Source organism: Ambystoma mexicanum, chromosome 2p (assembly GCF_040938575.1).
Source record: "Ambystoma mexicanum isolate Mex_15411 chromosome 2p, UKY_AmexF1_1, whole genome shotgun sequence".
Taxonomy (NCBI): Eukaryota; Metazoa; Chordata; class Amphibia; order Caudata; family Ambystomatidae; genus Ambystoma; species Ambystoma mexicanum.
The window spans coordinates 485,995,083-486,017,521 of record NC_090923.1 but is presented as its reverse complement, the minus strand read 5'-3'; the positions used below and the strand labels follow the sequence as shown (position 1 = coordinate 486,017,521).

At 50.5% G+C, this 22,439-nt stretch overlaps 1 protein-coding gene across 1 annotated transcript in view; it reads right to left on the bottom strand.

Moving 5' to 3' along the window:
* The window catches only part of IARS1 (isoleucyl-tRNA synthetase 1), a 2,025,584-nt gene that overhangs the window by 1,663,019 nt on the left and 340,126 nt on the right, over nt 1-22,439 (bottom strand). Inside the window, exon 9 of the mRNA XM_069643896.1 lies at nt 17,559-17,619. Within this exon, the coding sequence (XP_069499997.1) occupies nt 17,559-17,619 (61 nt within the window). The remainder of the gene's footprint in view (nt 1-17,558; nt 17,620-22,439) is intronic.

The following is a 22,439-nucleotide window of genomic DNA, read 5'->3' as shown; positions in this document are numbered from 1 at the left end:
GGAGGGAAAGGCCCTCATCCCAAATGTCGTCCAACAGAGGCACTGCGAGGACCGTCTTCCTCTTGGCCTCGCGCCGCTGATAAAGGAAGCCTTCCTTTTTCTTCTCCTCAGGGCAGAGTTGGAAAAGCTCGGAAGCCCTGGAGATCATGGAGTGGAAAGATCCGATCTCGTCGGGCGGAGAAGCCCTGGTGGGAGGCGACGACGGAAAATCCTCGTCGTATGCCTCGTCGTCCGTACCCGTCGCTGCCGTGTCAGTCCCCGTATCATCCCCTCGGGTGGACGGGGAGGAGGGCTGGACGGGGCGCGACGGTTGAAAAGGAGGTGGTGGATGGATCCTTCTTTTCTTGGTAGGGGGAACACCAGAAGGTCCCGGTTCTGGATCCCCCGACGGGAGAGGTTCCTCCGTCGGTAACGGTAGCCTCGTCCTTATCTCGGAGCATAAGGACTGTATGGCCAACAAAATGGCCGCCGAGTTGTCTTGCGGCGCTGGCAGAGGGGAATCCGACGGGCGAGCAGGGGCCCCGTCGGTATCCTCGACGATGTTGTCGTCGTCACCTGCGTCGGGGTCCATTCCGGCGGGCTGGCCTTCTTCCACGCCTAGGCCGTGGCTTAAGACCTCGATCAGCTCCTCTTCTGAGGTTGAGGCCGAATCTACGACGACGCCCTGCCCCCCCTTCTTCCCCACGGAGGGTTTCACGGGGGTCCTATCGATGGGCACAAAGGAAGACTCCCTCCGCGGAGGCAGGGAGATTCTGGGCCCTGAGGTCGCCACCACTGGTGTAGCCACCACAGGCTGAGCCAGGGCCGCCGCGACCGTTTCGATAGAGGGCTTGGTCGGATGGATCAAGGCCTTCACCACCTTAGGTGCGCTCACCGCCTTATCCTTGAGGGAGGGGGCACTGGCACGCTCCTCCTCTGCCTTAGAGCTCGACCGGGGCCTCTCCAGGAGCTTCGCCGGGTGCTCGGCCTTCCTCTTACCCGACCCAGAGCGTTGGCTCGTGGTTGATGGTGCCGGGGAGGGTGCGCCCTGCCTGGCGCCCGTAGAGCCCGACCGTTCGGCGCTCCCGGTGCCAGCGGACTCGCGGTGCTTGGCCTTATGTTGGGCCCCCGTCGCCGGGGCGCCCTCAAAGGTCTTAGAAGACCGCTCGGATTTCTTCTTCTTCTCGCCAGACGGGCTCTTACCCTCCAGCCAGTTGGCGAGACGTTGATGGCGGTCCTTCATGGTCCGTTCCGACATGTTGCCGCAAAACGCACAGTCCTTCTCCACGTGCGTCTTGTCCTCATGAAGGCAGTAAAGGCAGAAAGAGTGTTCGTCCTCCTTGAAGACGTTCTGCAGCTGGCATCCAGGGCAGACCCTGAACAGCTTTCCGGGCGTCGAGCTTCCCTTCTCCTGGGCCATCTCCGAGACCGGGCCTGAGAAGCTTCTGGAGTCCTCCGAAGCGTAGCTCGACGAAATCTTCACCCTTGAGGGGCACAGATGAATCCGACACGGGTCCCCGTTGATCGGATGTAGGATCGGTGGAGCTTGAGGCTCTTTTGACCGAAAGAATCGAAGTTTTTTTTTTTGTGAAAAAGCGCGAAAAAAGCACTAACGCTCGAGAGCAATAGCACGAGGATCCCAACACATGAACGTGCGGTAAAAATCTGAAGATGGCTGCCAGAGGCGGTGCTTAGGTAGAGGGCAGTCATTGGCTGTGGTCAGTATGACGCAGAGACCAGTGATTGGTTATTACTACGAAAGACAGATCAGAAACGAAACTGATACTGTTTTTTTCTTTACCGAGGATTCCCAGCCTGACGACGGGGAATATTCATGAGCATGTGAATCCATGCCAGACCCCATGCTGGAGAAAGAGACATCTCCATCAAGTGAGCGAACCATGGCTGTCGGGCCCACATTGGGGCCACCAGTATCATGGTTACTTGTTCCTGGTGCATTTTGTGCACCACCTTGTTGAGAAGGGGAGTCGGGGGAAAAGCATAAACAAATTTCCCTGACCATTGAATCGACAGACCGTTGCCCTTGGATTGGTTCTGGGGGTACCTGGAGGCGTAACTTTGGCATTGTGAGTTCTCCAGGGTTGCGAACATGTCTATTTCTGGGAATCCCCATTGCGTGAAGACGTCAAAGACGATGTCTTCGTGCAGTCGCCATTCGTACTCTTCGGGCAGGGGGAAATCCCTGCTGAGTTTGTCTGCCAGCAGATTGAGTTCCCCTGGTACATGTTGTGACAGTAGGAACATATTTTGTTTGAGAGCCCACTTCCATATATTTTGGGCCAGTTTGGACAGTCCTGGAGAGTGGGTTCCTCCCTGCTTGTTGATGTAATACATGGCTGTGGTGCTGTCTGTAAGGACCATCACTGTTCTGCCTTGTAGGTGTTCCTGGAAGGCTTTTAGCGCCTTGAACACCGTTAGTAGCTCCAGAAGATTGATGTGTTTGGATGCTACGTTCGGAGTCCACACTCCGTGAGCAGTCTGATGGGATAGGTGAGCCCCCCATCCTGTGAGGGATGCGTCTGTGGTTAGAGTGGCTTCCGCCGCGGGTGTGGCAAAGGGTTTCCCTTTTTCCAGGTTTTCCTTTGTCCACCACCGTAGCGAGAGAACTAAGGCCTGCGAGACCACCACTAGATCGTCCCATAGTCCGCTGGCCTGACACCACTGGCTGTTGAGCCACTCTTGCATTGGGCGCATGCGCAGGCGCGCGTGAGGTACCAAATAAATACACGACGCCATCATGCCTAGCAAGCGCATTGCTTTGCGTACCGTCACCTCTCGACCGGTCACATATTGAGGGATCTGAAACAGCATGTTTTGGACCCTCTCTTTGGAAGGGAAGACGAGGCCGTCCTTTGTTTGAATTAGAGCCCCTAGGAATTGTTTGATTTGGCTGGGGTCTAGGCTGGACTTCTTTTCGTTGATGGAGAAGCCCAACTGGAACAAAAGGTCTACAGTCTTTTGGGTATTGGAGAAGCATGTTTCGTAAGAATCCCCTGTTATGAGCCAGTCGTCGAGGTAAGGGTAAACTGGGATGGACAACCTGCGCAGGTGGGCCGCTGCCACTGCCAGCACCTTCGTGAATACCCTTGGTGCAGATGCTATGCCGAAGGGTAGCACTCTGAACTGGTAGTGTTTGCCCTCTATCATGAACCGGAGGTATTTTGTGCGCTGGCAACATTAAAATATGAAAGTATGCATCTTTCATGTCCAATGTTGTCATGTAATCTCCCTGTGATAGCAGTGGGATCACTTCTTGTAAGGTCACCATACGAAACTTTTGGGGTTTGATAAACTTGTTCGCTGGGCGCAGATCTAATACAGGGCGCATGGTTAGATCCTTTTTGGGTACAAGGAAGTACACTGAATAAATACCTTCCGTTATCTGAGATAGAGGTACGACCTCTATGGCTCCTTTTTCCAGCAGTTGTTGTACTTCTTGGAGAAGGATGGCAAGATGTTCCGGTGTCATGTGACGTCCCCTCGGGGGTTTGTATGTTGGGGAACTGTTGAATTCGATGCAGTATCCGTGGGCTACGGTGGAAAGTACCCAGCGTGCTGACGTTATACCCTCCCATGCTGGAAGAAAGGATGTTATCCGGCCCCCGACCGGTGTTGCATGGGAGGGGACGCAAATCTTCGCGTCACTTGGTGTTGTTGGGGGCTTGGGAGCCGCTGGGGGTGGACCCCCGGCCTCTTCCTTTGCCCCGGCGCTGGCCTCTTTGGCTGTACTGGCCACTATTGGTCTGGAAATTGGTGGCAGGGTACTGTTGCTGCTGGTTTTGTTGTTGGCGTTGGCCACGAAAAAAGCGTTTGTTGCCATAGCCGCGCCTGGTAGAGGGCTTAGAGATTTGGTCAAGAGTTTTGATAGTATCGAACTCTTTTTTAGCCATCTCCAGAGCCTCATCCACCGCTTTTCCGAAGAGGTTTGAGTCTTCAACAGGTTTATTTATTAAAGACGCCTGTGTCTCCGGTTTGAACCGTGAGTTGCGCAGCCATACGTGGCGTTTTAGGATTATTCCCTGAACTAGGGAACGTTGTGCTGTTTCTGCCGCATCCAGAGAGTTCTTTACAATACTCTGGTTGACATGGGTTCCTTCGCCAATAGTTGTAAGCAGGCGTGTACGTAATGGTTCCGGCACTTCTTCGGCGTCTTTGCGCAGTTTGGCCCACTGCGCGTCCGCATAGCTAGCGAGCAAAGAATTGTTGTTCGCAATTCTTGCCGAAAAGGCAGCCGAGGATGTAACTCTTTTTGCAAGGACATATAACCGCTTGCCCTCCTTGTCAGGTGGTGCCTCACTGGTGGAAAGTGGTACCCCTGCCCTCTTTCTTGTGTTGGTTACTACCAGGGAATCTGGAATGCAATGTCCCCTGATGTACAGCGGGTCTGAGGGTGAAGGAGTGAAAAGTTTTTCAATTCTAGGATTGACCCCTCTGATTAGTGCGGGTGAGGACAGCGAAGGGATGATTCTTCTCTTCACCGAAGCGAGGAGGGGAATGGTCTGACTGACCGGGGGTTTCTCCTTAATTACTCTTTCCACAAAGTCTAATTCAGGAGAGAGCTCCCCAGTGTCCAGTTCGAAATGTGCTGCTGCTCTGCGCAACAGGGCATTAAATGTGGGCTGATCGTCAATGGGAGACGTGTTTCTAATAGGTGAATTGTCAGGAGGATTTAGGTTCAGGACATCAGTGTCGGAATAGATTGATGGGGATTGCCAGGGGTGAGAAGGTCCCTCTTGTGGATCTTCTCCGAAGCCTTCTCCTACCAAGTCTGGGCTGTCTTCCAGACCTTTCTCCTGGTTCCGTCCCTCTTCCTCGTCCATAAAATCATCCTCTTCCTCAAAATAATGTTCTTCCCCAGTGAGGTCATACACACTATGAAAGTCTGAGGCTGTGTCCTGGTGGGGATTGACTAGTCTCGGAATTTTGGCCCTGGGGTCCTCCTGAGGCCCTTCTCTTATTCTCTTGGGAGTGGGAGGGTTCTGGGTATTCATAAACCTCTCCATTCTTTCCATGCACAGATGGAGCCTTTCCATGGTTTCATGGGGTACCCCTGAGCGGTCTAGCGGGGGAAAAATGGTATCTTGTAGCTGAAAACGGCTCGACCTCTCCCACAACGTCGAGGAAAGTGTCCCGTCGCCCTCCGAAAAGCCTTCAGGTGTGCTGGGAATCCCTTCGACTGAAGGAGATCGTCCCTGCCTTTCTTCGGGCATTTTCGGCGTGTCTTTCGACCTTTGCGTAGCGCTCGACATGTCTTTCGGCGTACGCTTGTGGGCGTCGGCTACCACGATCCTCGCCAAGCTCTCAGCGACTCGTTTGTCAGCGGAGGGCTGTGGTTTCGACGTTATGGGTGTCGATCGCTCTACGGCAGCATGCGCTTTCTGCTGATGCGCGCCGGCCGATGATTTGGGGGCGGCGCCCGTATTTGCCGAAAGCCCAGTCGCTGGTCGCGGCTGCGGTTGCGAGAGGGGCTTCGAACCCGAACGGTCCGAGGAGGCCGCCGGTGGAACCTGCGTCTCCTTGGGCGCTGATGCTCTCTTCGCCTTCGACGAAGAAGAGCCATGGGTTGTGTGCTTATGTGTGGTCTTGTGTGCGTCAATGTCGCCGGGGTGTTCATCCCCATAAGCAGGGCGTGAGCCGAGCCCGTCGGGGACGGGGACAGACGACGGAGCGCGTGTGCGCTCTCTAGGGGGGTTTTCGACTTCCGTAGCGGAGGTCGTGGTATCACGTTCCTCGTCACTGTCGGAGGTAGCAACGGTGGGTGGAGCGTCGGCCTTCGACATAGCGTAGGCCGCCCACCTCTTGACCCTACGGTCTTTTAGAGTCTTCGGCTTAAGAAGCCGACAAGCCGTGCAACCGTCCTCTTTGTGATCGAGGGGCAAGCAGCGGTTACACTGTGAATGCTTGTCCTTCCAAGTAAACTTGCCCTTGCAAAGCGGGCAAAACCTAAAGGGTGTCCTCTCCATAGCCGAGGCAATAAATCGTGATAACCACCCCAAGGGAAAGGAAGGGGAAAAGGAAAGGCATTCTCAGAAAAGAACTAGAGATGTCCCACGACCCCCACTCTCCCTACTGTATTTGGCCTGCGAGGCCAGGCCACGTGTTCGGCAACGCCGAAGGATCTCCTCCGCTCGTCCCCTCCGTCGAAGATCTTGCTCGGCGGAGACATCTTCACAACAGCGTCGAGGGGGGGGATCGATATGTTCTATATTAATATAGGAAAACGACCAAAGGTCGAGGAGATGAAATCTGCAATGTCTCTCGAGGAGCTCCGCGTAAAGGCGACCAGTAGCTGGGCGGAAAAAACAATCTGAGGGACCTCGACACGTGAGTGATTGTGGGTACAACGCACGTCACTATAGGGATAGTGTTACAGACACGCCTTGTCGACGTCCCCTTTTCGACTACGAAAAACAAAATGCAATACTCCGCAGTGACCACTCGATGTCGGACCTATGCACAGCATGTGATTCTAAGCAGATTAACAAACATCAGAAACCCACTTACAATTTCTTTTGGGATAGCCTGGACAGAGTTGGAGAGTGTGTGCCTCCCTGCTTGTTTATGTAAAACATGGCAGTGGTGCTGTCCGTTAGGACTTGCACTGTCTGACCTGCAAGATGCAGCTGTAAAGCTTGTAGGACTTGGAGTACAGCTAGTAGCTCCAAAAGGTTGATGTGTGTTTCGGCTGTGATCTGTGTCCAGAGGCCATGCAATGTGTGGTGAAGCTAATGGACTCCCCATCCGGAGAGTGAGGCGTCAGTTGCGAGTATTGCTCGAAATTGGTGGATTGCGAAAGGGTTTTCCCTTTAATATATTTTCTTTGGACCACCGGCATAGCGCTTGTAGTAGGGTTAGCAAAACAACTACTAGATCGTCCCACTGACCGCTTGCCTGAGACCACTGTTTCGCTAACCACTCCTGCATTGGGTGCATGCACAGCCACGCGCGTGAAACTAGATAAATGCATGAAGCCATCATCCCAATCAGGCGCATTGCCTTGCATACAGTTATTTGGCGACCAGCGAGATAATGAGATATCTACAGGCGCCTGTTTTGAACTCTTTCGTTTGAGGGGAAGACTAGCCCCTCTCGTTTTTATGATCGCTCCAAGGAACTGTTTGGTTTGGCTTGGAACAACGATGCTTTCTTCTTGTTGATTGAAAATCCCAATTGGAACAGTAGGTTGATTGTACTCTGGGTATTTTGCTTGCAAATTTGAGGTGATTTCCTCGTTTTCAGCCAGTCGTCCAGATAAGGGTACACTGGGATAAATTGACTGCACAAGTGGGCCGCCACTACTCTTGGGGCTGAGGCTATGCCAAAGAGGAGCACCTTGAACTGGTAGTGTTGATTTGCTTTTTTGTAGCGCAGGAATTTTCTGAGTGCTGGGAACATTAAAATATGAAAGCATGCACCTTTCATATCCAATGTTGCCATGTAGCTGTTATAGCAGGGGGATTACTTCCTGTAGCAGCGTCATGCAAAAACTTTGTGGCTTGAGACATGTATTTGCAGGACGCAGGTCTAGGACAGGTCCGCATTGTAAGGTCTTTGTTACAAGGAAGTACGTTAAATAGATAGCTTTGTTTACCTGGTTTGCCGGGATGATTTCTAGAGCGTCCTTTTGCAGCAGTACTTTGACCTCTTCTAGCAGAATGCCTTGTTTTTCCGGCGTTGATTGCCTCTGTCTTGGCAGGTGGTTGGATGGTCTCTGTATGAGTTCCATCAATAGCCACCTGCCACGGAGGCGATTCCCCCTCCCATGCATGGGTAAATTGAGAAATGCAACCTTCTACTGGAGAGGCCTGGGAGGGGCCCTGGAGCGGGTCGTCTTTGTTTTTGGGGGGTAGGAGGGTATAGCCTCTGGTTGAGGAGGTTCTGTCTCTACTCATAGACCTTCTGTGGCCCCTTTGAAAATTCTGAGCGGAGGACTGTCCCTGCGAGGAACCCCAAGATAATCTTTGTCCACCCAGACGATCGTTAAAGGAGCGTTGCAAAGGTTTTCCTCTAAATCGGCGTGTGTTGAACGCGCCTCTTTGAACAAAGGGCTTGTTAGTTGTCCAAGGGACGTAAGGGTGTCATACGCCTTAGAACTTTTCAGTCCGTCCTCAACAGTTTTCCCAAATAAGGTACTTGGCTCAATTGCCATATTGAGTAGGGTGGCTTGATTTTCCGGTTTAAAGCCGGATTGTCTTAACCAGACATGACATTTAATAAGAGTGCCCTCTATTATATGGCCTGCATTATCTGCGGGGACCAGGTTATTTTTCAGGATACAGTTGGCCACCTGCTTACCCTTAGCCAATGTTCAAGAGCTGTGATTTAAATGGCTCTGGGACGGTTTCAATTTGTTGTAGCATTTCGCCCCACTTATGGCAGTTGTAACTAGCCAAGAGAGTGGTGTTATTTGCGATTCTTACTTGGTATGCAGCCAAGGAAGCTACTTTCCTGCCCAGTGTACTTATCTTTTTGCTCTCCTTATCAGGGGGGGCCTCAGCAGAGGTTAAGGTCGTGCACACCCTTTTTCTTGTGGTGGTTACGAGAGTCAGGCTTTTATTGACCCCTGATGTATTAGCGGCTGGAGGGGGCTGGCCTGACCTTTTTCTCAATACAGGGGTTAACTGCCCTTGTAAGGTTGGTGTGAGGAGAGATGGGCCAGAGACCCTCGGGACATCTTTCCGAACCAGATCATAGCATCCAGAGATGAGGATAATTATCTACCTTGACATGGTCCGTTTGGTCAAAGCCCTGCCACCACGGGCACCTGCACCATCCACAAAAAAGTTAATCTTTCTTAACGTCCCTCATCCAAGAGATGTGGTAGCTAAAAGCCAGCAGCGAGCCCATCCGATTAAATCGTTCCTTTGTTTAGGAGGAAGGAGGGGAGGAAAAGATGGATCATTTGAAAAAAGAAAATCAGAAAATATCCTTCGGAAGAAAGGAGGGAGGGTCTCCCTTTCAATGTCATCTTCTCTTTGGAGAAAACAAAATAGGGACATTTAACATGCAACGCCTGGAGCTGACTCACCCTCCTGGTGGAAGTGATGGCAACCAGGAAAGTCACCTTGAGGTTGAGCAATGTAAAAATGACCATAAATACATAAGAACTAACAACATTAAGACAACTAAATTCAAATCCATAACCAAAACCATAAACTGGCATGGTGGAAACGGAATGAACAATCCCTGCAAAACATTGCTGGGAATTGTGAAGAAAGCCTGCCTCAAGGGTCCTTTTAAAAAGCAAGATGGCAGCCATCTACCCTAGTCCTGTAAAGGACAAAGATAGCCAAAAAAATACAAAACAGAGGAAATGGCACAGGAAAGATCCAGGTCCTTCCCCAGCACAAACCTGGGAATGTATGCCATCTGTAGGCATTATATGGCATGCATCAATTACCGTAATCCTATTTCTAATACTTGGATCTGCTTAGTTTTACATGCTTTGCATAGGCCTGCATCTAGTGGTCAGCGCAGAGTATTGCACATGTTTTCGAAGTTCGAAAAGGGACGTTGACTGGGCGTGTTTGTAATATTATCCCTATTGTGGCGTCTACTGTACCTGTGATCCCTCACACGTCGAGGCCTGTCAGATTGTTTTGTTCTGCCATGGAGTATAAACTGAATGTGTGGAGAATAGGTAAATTATGATTAGGTATGAAATGTCTATGATTTACCCTATGACCTTCAACTCAAGAGGGGAGGCAGGGTGTGTGCATGTGAATCCAAGCAGAAACAAGTATCAGAAATACGATTACGGTAAGCAATGTATGGCTTCCGAGTCTTGTGGATCTGGAGAAGGAGGTGGGTTATTTGAAGGTAGAGCAGCAAAAAAGATGTTTTAGCACCGCCTGACCCACCTGTGTGTCACCTTTCAAATGTGTAGCTAAACAGTTATGTTGTATGAAGGTATGAACCGAACTTCAAGTGGCAGCTTTGCAAATGGCGTCTAAGGGCACATTTGCTATGAAAGCTAGAGTAGCCCCTGTGCCCCGAGTTGTGTGCTCTGGGCTTTAAAGGTAACATTCTCTTGGCAAGAGAATAACAAAGTTGGATGCATCTGCCAATCCATTTTGCAATAGCCGATTTAGAGATAGGATCTCCCTGCGGCTAGAGATACAAAAAAAAGGCTGTTTTTCTGAGTGGTTTGGTTTTTTTAAGGTAATACGTGAAAGCCCTTCTGACATCTAGGGTATGAAGGCTTTTCTCTGCTGCATTCTTAGGGTCTAGGAAGAAAGCGGGAATTCTATGGATTGATTTACGTGGAACTTGGGAGTTGAGTTTTGGAGAAAAACTAGGATGTGTGCGTAGTACCACCTTGTCCTTGTGAATGACAAAAGGATCTTGCACTGAAAGTGCTTGAAATTCATTAACTCTTCTTATTGATGTGATTGTGACAAAGAAAGCAGTCTTGTACGTTAGATGTTTAAGACTGGCTTTGTGCATTGGCTTGAAGGGGTCGCCCCTAATGAGCCTTGTAAGCACAATATTCAAGTCCCGGCCTGGAGTTGGAATTGAGACTGGTGGGTATACATTTTTAACACCCTCCATGAATGCTTTCACCACCGCCACCTTCAACCATGAATCTTTACTTTGTAAAGTGGTGTAGGCTGAGAGATCAGCCAGGTGCACTTGTGAGGTATTGAAGGCTAAGCCGGAGTCTAAAAAGATATAGTAAATAGTGTACTATATGTGATGGTGAACAGTCAATTGGATTGACAGTACCCCCTTTACACAAAGACAAAATGTTTCCATTTGTTAAAATAGCAGTGTCTTCTATTAGGCTTGCATGCTTCCTTGAGAAAGTCTATACACCTTTGGTTTAGGTTTAGATGACCAAACTATGACCTCCGGAGTCAAGCTGCTAAGTACAGCGTCTGAGGGCATGGATGGAGTGTTGTTCCTTGGTTCTGTGACAACATGTTGTATGGGCACAATAGTTTCACCGGAGGACAAAGACATCTTTTGTAGGTGTGAAAAATATGTCTGTCACGCCCACATAGGAGCAATTAGTATCAAGGTTACTTGTTCGTGGTGTAGCTTGTGCCCTATCCTGTTGTGAAATGGTGTTGGGGGAAAAGTGTAAGCACATTTCCATGACCGGTTCATTAACAGAGTGCTCCCTTTGGATTTTGTCTAGGGAAACATGAATGCGTAGTTTTGGCATTGTACATTTTCTTGAGTAGCAAGGAGGTCCAAGTCCAGAAACCCCCAGTTTGCGAAGACGTTGTGTAGGACGTCTGCATTCAACTGCCATTCGTGTTGCAAGGGTAGTTATGCACTTCTGCTTATTATGTCTGCCAAAGTGTTGTGTTCCCCTGCAACATGTGCACAGAGAAACATGTGCATCAGTGCCCACAGCCAAATTTTCTGAGCTAATCTGGACAGTCCTGGAGAGTGGGTTTCCCCCTGCTTGTTTATGTAGGATATGAATGTGGTGCTGTCTGTTAGTAGGAGCACTGTTTTTTGTACTGGCTGTTTGAATGCTTGAAGAGCTTTGAAGACTGCTGGTAGTTCTAGAAGGTATATATGTTTTTTGGTTAATGCTTCTGTTCACATCCCATGCACAGTTTGATGGAGAAAATGAGCTACCCACCCTGTTAGTGATGAGTCTGTAGTGATTGGCTTCCATAGCTGGGGTGTTTAACTGTTTGTCTTTACAATGGTTTCCTCTACTCACCAGTGCAGAGATCGAACCAGAAAATGCAAAACCACCACTAGATTGTCCCACAGACCGCTTGCTTGAAACCATTGTTTCATTAGCCACTATTGCATAGGAAGGGCGATCAGCACAAGGTAAATGCAGGAAGCCATCTTTCCCAAAAGGCCCATTGCACAGTTACCGGACGACAGACATGTATTGAGGGATTTGAGAAGGCATGTTTTGTAACCTCTCATTGGAGGGGAAGACCAGGCCCTCTTCTGTTCGAATTAGTGCCCCCAGAAATTGTTTTACTTGACTAGGCACTAGACTGTCATTCATGGAGAAGCCTAATTGAAACAGATTGACTATTGAGCATTTTGCTGACACCTGAGGTGTGGGTAAGGGTACACTGGAATGGACTGCCTCTGTAGGTGTGCAGCCACCACTGCAAGGACCTTTGTAAACACTCATGATGCGGAGGCTATGCCGTAAGGTAGCACTTTGAATTGATAGGGCTTGTTTCCCCACTTTGAATCTTGGTTATTGTCTGTGTGCTGGCAACATTGAAATAAGAAAGTAAGCAACTTTCGTGTCCAATGTTGCCATGTAATCCACACCGTTTTAGTAAAGGAATTACCTCTTGCAGCGTTGTCATGCTGAATTCATGTGACTTGACATACGGGTTTGCAGGGCACAGGTCCAGCGTATTGTTACGATCTTTCATTGGAACAAGTACACTGAATAAATACCTTGGCTTTCTTCCAGAGGTGGAACCAGCTCTATTGCTCTTTTTGTAGTAGTGTTAAAATGTCGCCTTCTAGAATCAAGTCATGTTCTGACAACATTCTTCTTGATTGAGAAGGATGGTGGTGGTGATGGTTTTCTAGAAATTAACCTTTCGCCACAATTGTTAGCACACAGCGATCTAATGTTATCCCCTCCCGTGTGTGGGTAAATGATGGTATGCGACCTCCCCACACCCCTCACCGGGAAAGTTGGGAGGGTACCTGATCTGGAGTGTCATTTATTGGCTGGGCAGAAGAGCCTCTCGAGGTTGCAACTCAGCCCCGACCTTTACCTCTTTGAAACCGTCTTTGCGGATTAGATTGAAAAAAGGATGCTTGACCTTGTACTGAGACGGGGGGAGAGTCCAAAGCCATACAGAGGCCCTTGTTAAACCTTGGATCCGAGAAGAAAGTTGTGTATTAAAGGTGCCCCGATGATAAAAGGCTTGAGAAATTTGTCCTAATGTCTTCAGGGTTTCATGCTCTTTTTTGGTAGTTTACAGTTGGTCGTCAACTGCCTTCCCGAAGAGGACAATCTTCTATAAGCATATTTATCAAAGATGCCGGAGACTCGGGTTTGACCCCCAGAACCATGAATGGCGTTTGTGCTGGGTGTCCTCAGCTATTACTCTTTCAGAAGTGTCAGCTGAATCTACAGTGTTTAAGATATTTAGGCTACGTTTGCCTTCGTTGAGAACTTGAGTTGGTGGGACCTAACTGGTTCGGTCAGAGAATGTAGTTGTTTGTGTTTTTTGTCACATTGATTATAGCTTGCAAGCAGATGGGTGTTCTTTGCAATGCGTGTCCAATAAGACCCATAGGTGGTTATGCTTTTGCCAAGGGTATACAATCGTTTGCACTCTTTTTTGGGAGATGCCTCAGCACTAGACAGTGGAACAACCCACCCCTTACTAGTGGTGGTGACAACCAGGGAATAAGGCTTTACATGACATTTAACATGAAGAGGGTCAGAAGGTGATGGCTTAAAAACCTTTTCTACCCTGGGGTTGACTGCCCGAGTCAGTGAAGGTGAAGTTAGAGATGGGGCAATTCTTCCTTTAAAGACTGTAAAAATGAAATAACCAGATTGATGGCTTTCCGCTCATTGAAAATATCCTCTACGAAATCAGTGTCCCCCACCGTTTCTAGAGTTTAAATATTAAAATGATAACCAACTTTTATTCTATTACTTCTTAAAAAGCGTTGCCTATCAATGGGGGAACTGTGACCACTCTCCGGTGCAACATCAAGAGGGCCTATAATGGTTACGTCTGGGTCATCCCGATCATCGTACCACACATCCTGAACTCCTTTCCCATTCACCCTAGTAATAGTCATGAGAGGCTTGTGTGTCAAGAAGAGGATGCAGAGTGATATCCACAATAGTATGTGTGGGAGAAGGTTGACACCTTGAGGATTTAGCCAAATGCTGTTCTTATTCAAAGCTTAACATTTTCTTGGCTTGGAGGGATTCGTCCACCGCCTTCCTGAACAAGTTGCTGCCGTCGAACGGCATGTCCAACACCCTGGTCTGGACGTCCTGACAGAAGTCGGTCGCCCGGAGCCAACCCCGTCGTCGTAGGCAAACACTGTTGCCCAGCTGGCGGAACCCGGTATCGGCAATATCGGTTGCCACCGTTATGGCGTGGTCTGACGCCACCTTGCTCTCTTGCAGTATTTCCAGGGCCTCGGACCTCTTGTCGTCTGGCAGGAAGTCCAATATGGGGGCCAGCTTAAACCAGAGCTCCCTGTCGTAACGGGCCACGATCGCCAGGGCGTTGGCCGCTTTGATCGGCGTCGCCGCCGACGACGATATGACCCGCCGCCCCCATGGCGTCCAACTTCTTTCCCTCGCCGTCCGGCGGGGAATTCGACGCCGAGGCTCCTGACCCCGCCGCTTTTTCCTTTGCCGCCGCTGAGACGACCGAGTCTGGCGTTGGCTGGGCCCTGAGGCACAGGGGAGCGGTTTCGGGGACCCGTTACTTCTTCTCGTACCGTCCCGTTTTTCTGGTGCCGTGGAGGGGTTTTTGAGAACCGACAGGCCCTCCTCCTAGATGTCATCGATTAGAGGCACCGCGATGACAGTCTTCCTCTTGGCCTCCCGGCGCTGATAGAGGAAACCTTCCTTTTTCTGCTCCTCCGGGCAGAGCTGGAACAATTCGGACGCCCTGGCGATCATGGCGTGGAATGAGCCAATCTCGTCGGGCGGCGAGGCCCGTGCGACGGGAGACCCGTTCCGTCGTCGTCGCCCTCAGAACCCGCCGTCGAGCCCAACGCACCCGACTCGTGGGAGGATGAGGAGGGAACTGTAGGCCTTACGGGGGCGAGCGGAGGAGAGGGTTGGGTCCTCCGTCGTTTGTTTTGAGGACTTCCCGACGGGCCAGGTTGCGGGTCCTCCGGCCTGGGCCGTGGGAATCTCGTCCTCATCTCAGAGCATAAGGACTGGATCGCAGACAAAATGGCCGCCGAGACATCCTGAGGCCTAGGTTCCGGCCGCGCCGGAAGGGAAGGCTGCTCTTCCTCGCCATCGTCTTCTTCCTCGGTTATCTCCCGAGGATCTTCCTTACGGGATCGAACCTTCTCGAATTGAACTTCGAGGTTCCTCACGGCCTCGGTCAGTTCCTCCTCCGAGGCTGACTCCGAGCTGGAGGAGGCTACCGTGCCCCCCCCTCGCTTCTTCCACCATGGCGGCCACGACGATGGGCTGAAAAGAGGATTCCCTCCTTGGCGGCAGGGAAACTCTAGTCCCGAAGGCAGTCTCCGCTGGCGGGGTCTCTGCCGGCTTGGCCAGAGTCGCCGCGATCGCCTCGATAGAGGCCTTTGCCTGCTGGGTAGGGGCCTTCACCACCTTAGGTGCGTCGCGGGCCTTCTCCTTCGGGGGAGGGGCGATGCCTCGCTCCCCCTCTTCCGAGATCGGAAGGGGCTTCTCCCGAAGCTTACCCGGGGTCTCGGACTTCCTCTTCCCCGAACGGGAGCGCTGGCTCGTGGTTGACAGTGCCGGGGAAGGTGCGCCCTGCCTGGTGACCGAAGAGCCTGACCTTTCGGCGCTCCCGGAGCCAGCAGACTCATGGCGCTTGGCCTGGTGTTGGGCCCCCTTCACCGGGGCGCCCGCCGAGGACTTAGAAGCCCGTTCGGACCCTTTCTTCTTCGTCTCACCCGTTGAGCCCTTCTCCAACCAGCTGGCGAGACGGGATTGACGGTCCCTCATGGTCCGCTCTGACAAGTTCTTGCAGAACTGGCAGTCCTTCTCTACATGAGTCTTGTCCCCATGAAGACAGTAGAGGCATCGCGAATGTTCGTCTTCCTTAAACACATTCTGCAGCCCGCATCCAGGGCAGCTGCGAAACAGTTTGGGTCCGGGTGACGAACGCGCATCCTGGGCCATCTCGATGTAGGCTGCAAATCTTCTGGAATCCTCCAAGAAGTTGATTTGACGAAATCTTCACCCTTGAGGGGCGTAGGAAAATCCCGCAACGGGTAGCCGTTAACGGGAGTAGAAACAGTGGAGCTTGAGGCTCGATTAACCGAAGAAATGTGAAAATTCACCTGAAAAAGCGCGAAACACGCAGTAAAAGCTCGAGAGCTAAGCACGAGGACTCCCAACACTTGAACGTGTGGTAAAAATCTGAAGATGGCTGCCAGAGGCGGGGCTTAGGTAGAGGGCAGTCATTGGCTGTGGTCAGTATGACGCAGAAATCAGTGATTGGTTACTACTACGAAAGACAGATCAGAAACGAAACTGATACTGATTTTTTCTTTACCGAGGATTCCCAGCCTGACGACGGGGAATATTCATGAGCATGTGAATCCATGCCAGACCCCATGCTGGAGAAACTGCTCAATCCTCTACTTTATGAATGAGTAAGAGGAAAAAGGGAAGGTGATAAGGGATGCATGAACCCTCTTATCCTCCCCCAGATAAAGTGGATGATCAGAAGGTGAATGTAGAAGACAAATGGCAGTGAGGTGTTTTCAGGCCTCCAAGACAGAATATTGGGGCATAGGGGGAAGAGAATGGGGAGCAAGGGGGTATTGAGAACAGGGTTTCAGGAGGAATTGTGTTCTGGAGGTAGAGAGTGGAGTAGCCAATTAAGATTGAACTTAGGATTGATACAGGCTGGGAGAATTTTAGGCACTCTACAAGACTTCCCACTTCATTTATCACTCCCACATCCTGACTAGGATTCTCTAGTCTGAAAGGAATTGTCAAGTCCACCCACACGTGCTACGTCAGCCACCAATGTCTGCACACCAAAGAAAAGATATTCGGTCTGAACAAGATTCTAGAAAACAAAAATGCCAAATATATCACTAAACACATTTGGCACCTGTGATCCACCGATTCCACCCAATTTATAGTACTGCCCTCGCCCCCCTTTGCTCCCAACACAACCACAAGTTAAGATACATCCACATGGAACTTCTAGTACTTTAAAAAAATGTATGTTTAAGTCCAGTTCAAATGAACGATTCCTCAGCAATAAAGCCATAACATAACAGTGCAAGATGACCACACAATTTATTAATGATCCAGAGTCTATAGAGGCAGCATGCATCTCAGATTTCTGATTAATCAGACTAAAGCACTCTGTGGTAGAGCTACCATGGTCACCCACACATGTCCCAGGTAATCCTCCCCATGTCCAGATAGTATATGACAACGGCAAACATTTCTTCAGTCTTGCTGTGTGTACAAAAAGCTCAAAATACTCTTGCTCCCTGCAAAGTTTTGTTTATTTTAGCCAGACCTGTGCATTCAAGCAGAGGCACGCAGCTGAGATCTAGCCATGCAGAGGTAGGTAAACCCCACGAGTAACCAGACAAACTTTTACAATTCTTGCAAACCTCTTTATCAAATCCAGGAGCCCAATCACTGGGTCACTGCTAAATGCCACCCCAACAATCACGCCGGCAGTCATGGGAATTCCATCACAGAGGGCAGTTCCATGCAAGATGAAAGAAATTGGGGAAGACAAAACGTGTGCATGTGCGATGGGGTGCAGTATCATGTGGCTTTTTCAGACACAAACTAAAATGATATGGCAACATGCTTGATGCAAAAAAGTTAAAATAGGACTGGCGATTAGACAACATTGTGGTCATTAGGATATGTTGAGAAATTAAATTACCTTCAAGAAATAATCAAACAATGGTTTGTATGTTTTGCCTTTGAGAGCAATGCCTGGAAACCTAGAAGAAAGGGAGATATTTAAAATAAAATCACAAGCAAAGCAACATTAACACAGTAACGTTTTAGTGTTGTAGACATTTGCACAGTAGAGTTCTGCATGCTTGCTGACAATCTCACTGGATTTCATTTTATATAGAACACACGTATGCATGCATACAGTTCCTCATTTCGGAATGAGCTTCCCATGCCAATTTGCAGAGAACTTGTTCTATGAAGAACAGAACATAGATTAAGAATGTTGCCACCATCTCATTTCCAAGGCTATCTCAGTGAAAGTGGGAATTGTTCCCAGTTTAGGTTCCTGGAACTATACTAGACCCAATAATTTAACTGTCAGAAAAGAACTGTGAATATGCATTTTAGCACACGTAACCATATGACACCAAAGCACGGGAAACCTTGCTTCCCGCCAACAATATTTTTGAAGCTTGTACCTATTGCAGTGCCAGACGTAAGAAAGGATTTTCCTAGGCCTTAAGTGTAGGGTTTCGATAAACCAATTCACACCCAGGGCTTCTCTGTGTAGACCCGAACCTCCCAGGGCTAAATGTGGTAAACCAATCAAGGCTTTGCTCTCAAAAAGGGGAGCAGGGCGATAAATGATTACAGTGCAAGATGAACCAAAATATTATAAGGGACCCCACAATTCATATATGTGAAAATATTGTTTTTATATAGTTTATGCAGGAGAAATATGCAGTGTACTTTAGGTGTTTTGGAATCAAGGTCCTAGTATAGTGACTATAGCAGAAGTCCACCCACATTTTTACAATGTTAATCACCAAGAACCAGCAAGACAACAGAACTCGTCACAAACCAACAGTCAACCCTGAAGATGACATCAGCCCGACATGCAAGCTACTCGATGACAAACTGGAAACAATGGTTCATACCACAACCTACACACAAAGCAAGTATAGGACCGAAAGAAAGGAGGAACCGATCTTAGTTCTACTTACCAACACATCCCCCAAATGAAAAAAACCAGAGAAAACCAGTAATTCACTGCAACCTAGTCAATGTCAAATCAATATAAAATAACAGCACACAGATCCACAAGCTCCTCAGCAAAGGTGGAACCGACATCGTGAAGGCAACCAGCTAGAACACTTCATTTGGGCTTGGGGTATTTTATCCTTTTGCCATTTGGGGTGCTTCCTACCTTTGGGAGTGCATTTTTTTTTTTTTTTAAATCATATTTTATTAGGTTTTGTGCATGTGTTATAACATTACAAAGCATATTGCAACATGGGTTAACAGAAAATCAATTATAACACGTCCCCCCCCAACCCTCCCCCTGTCCCTCTCCCCACCCAGTTCAAGTTCTCATACGCTGCTTGCTTGATGGGTTCTTGGAGAACATAGCAGCATTGTCGCGATGTGTCGCTTAGCACGCCAAAGTCATGAGTCACGCTTTAATGAGTTCGAAATCAGGTTAGTGGTCGGCAGCCTATCCCCCCCAGGGGAGGGGTCCCCGGTTTAGGCACATCACACTAGGCAGGGTGCCCGTATTTGTCGAAGAAGGGGAGCCATATTTCTTCAATATTTGACTAGGACTCGTCAAGCAAATGTGTAAGGAATTCCATATCATAAATGGCCCGCACTTTGGTGGCCCATGCTTTTTCCCCCGGCATTCCGGGGTTCTTCCATTTCTGTGCCAGACAGCACCTGGTCGCCACCAACATAACCTGTAACATGTGGTCCTGGGCATTTTCCTGACCGTCTCCGATGTCTATTCCAAAAAGGAGGAGCCAGGGGCAGGAGGACCGTTCGACTCAGTCAACCCCCTTGATCCAGGTTAGTACCTCTCCCCAATACTTTTGGACCACTGGACAGCAACACCACATGTGAATATAATCCCCCCTATCCGCCTTGCACTTCCAGCAGTGCGGGTCGTATCCTGGCCTCATTCTAGCAATCCTCTGCGGGGGGGTAGTGCCCCCAGATGTAGAACCTTGAGAGCCTGGTGGCGATACTGGAGGGAGGCCGTGGAGCGGTTGGCCCATCTGCACATTTCTGCCCATCTTTCATCATCAATTTCCTCTCCCAGATACCTCCCTCATTGTGTACGTGCCAGTGGTGCGTCCCTCGGGACGGAAAACAGAAAGTTTATAAAGACGGGATATTATCCCCTTAGAGCCCTTGGCGGAGAGGAGTTTTTCAAATTCTGTTAGGTCTCTCCTGAGGGTGTCACCCCATGATGGTTCGGTAAGGACTCCCTTAAGTTGGAGATAGCGGAAGGGGGACAGAATACCTATTCCCAGGGCCTCCTCCAAATCTCTCAAGGGTAGGAATGAGCCCCCCACCCAGAGGTGGCCGGTCCTGCTAAGGCCCGCCTCAAACCACTTTTGATATGCCGCTGGCTCCGCTATCTTGGCTAGGAAGGGGGGGGGCCCAGGTGCAGCTCAATGGAGAAGGCCAGGTCGTGAGCCAACGATAGTAACCTCCCTCCCTCCACAGGAACCACAGCACTTTCAGGACTGGGTGGTTCAGGACGCTTCTAGGAATATTTTTCCTTGGGACCCAGAGCCATTCTTCTACTGTGACAGGTGCAAGAACCCTGTTGTCCATGGCAACCCATTGTTTTTCTGTACCTGGGGTGAAGTGGTCGATCAGGACCCTCAGCTGGGAGGCTCTGTGGTATGTTTCCAGGTCGGGCTAACCCACCATGCCATCTTCCTTTGGCCTGGTCAATACCTCATAGGAGATCCTGTGTTTTTTTCCAGACCAGAGGAAGTTGAGAAGTACTCGCTTTGTTTCTGTCAAGAATGTTTTGGGGATCAGTATTGGGAGCATCTGGAAGAGGAATAAGAATTTAGGGAGGAGTACCATTTTTATAAGATTAAGGCGTGCCATCGAGGAGAGACCCGACTCTGCCCATCTTTCTGTGTCTCTTCTGATTGCAGACCAAAGGGGGGGGAAGTTGGCCGAATATAGGCCCTCAGGGTCACTTGTCACCTGGACCCCCAGATACCGGAATATGTCCTCCCGTAGCATGAAGAGGAGCCCTCTCACGTAAGCTGCCTCTGGGTCCGGCAAGTTTCCCCCCATGAAAGCCACCAATTTCTCAAGGTTGACCTTGTACCCCGACAATTTCCCATAGCGCGAGAGACCCTGGAGCATCCTGGGGACTGTCGGGGACGGCTTTGTGATGTAGAGTAGTGCGTCATCCGCAAAGAGGCAGATTTTACATTGCGTATCTCCTATCTGTACACCCCTGATGGCCTCGTCATTGCGGACCGAGATTGCCCATGGTTCCATCACAAGTGCGTAAATTAACGGGGAGAGTGGGCATCCCTGTCATGTGCCACGTTCAAGAGGGAATACTCTCGACTCTGTCCCGTTTGCTACCGCTCTAGCGGAGTGAGAGGAGTAGAGCGCAGACATCCAACCAAGCCATCTCGGGCCCATCCCCAGAGTCGCGAAGATCCCTCCCTTAAAGGCCCAACTGACCCTGTTGAAGGCTTTCTCCGCATCGAGGGCCAGTAGGAGAGTGCCCTTGTCACAGACCACCCTAGAGCAGTGGTCTTCAAACTTTTTTGGCCTGGGCCCCCCCTGAGAAAAGTTTGGGCAGGCCGGGCCCCCCCAAAAGTGCCAGATGGACAGTATGTAGAAATCGCTATGAACTTTTGCGTGCCGTCTCCGCACCCTACTCCCAGTACAGACCCTGGGCTCTCCCCATCCGACTACCACCACTATCCCAGTGCTGCCGCCCATCCTGCTACCACCACAGTCCCATAACACAAGCATACACATTTAAATAAAAAATAAATCGCCATAAACGTAGCTCGCGTGGTTGCTAAAATGCCCCGCTCCAGGTTGCTCTGCCTGTATGTGCGAGGAGGTGCAGGAGCACCACCTCGCACATACATACATACATGCAGTGCCCCAGCTAGCATTTCCAATGAGCTATGCAAGGCTGGCGAAGCAAAACCCAGCGTTGCATGGCTCAGTGATCATGTGCGGCTGGGGAAATTAACTGTCAAAGGCAAACAGAGTTTTTTGCCAATGCAGGTAATTTGAGGTCAACTTGGTGTTGGGTTAAAATGCACTCCCCGAGGCCACCAGGGGGCGCAGGCAAGATGGCTGCCTGATGTTCAAGCTCCCCGCATGGCCCCGGGAAACTAGCAAAAAAACATGCTTTAATATTCAACAAGCCCCAATTGCCAGCTAAATCCGAAAAGGGGAACCGATGAGGAATATGTGGGAGTTTCCGCGGTCCCGGGAGGTACACCCGTTCTCCCGCTAGCGGCTCGTGGACCACGGCTCGCCCCCTCCCCCCAGCACCCTCGTGGAAGCTCTGTGCCGGGAGCTGCGTGTTTGCTGCTGAGGGAGGAGGAGCCGGGCCTCCTGTCGGCACCCGTTTACATAGCGAGCGGCACCCGACACCATCGCGGAGCCGGACGGACTCCAAGAAGATCTCCGTTGGTCGCCGGCAGCCTGCCTCACCCACCGCAGGTGACAACCGACGCAGGGCCGCCATGGCGAGGGGAACGCAGCGAGAAGCAATCGCGGCACCCCGCCAAGTGAAGCACAACACAGGGCGTTCGGGGAGCAGTGTCCTCCCCACCGACTCCAGCACCTCAGACACCGTCTGGCCCGGGCCGTTGTGGGAGCGTGCCTGGGCCCCATCTCCGTGGCCTACATCCCCACACTGCACCGCCGCCACAAGACCATCAGGGGCCCGCCCTGTACAACCCCCACCAGGGGCAGCGATAGCGGGCAGAGGAGCCCGCAAAAATACAGTGGCAGGCTCGCTCTGTCGCGGGAGCGTGCCTGGGCCCCATCTCTGTGGCTTACACCCCCGCACTGCACCGCC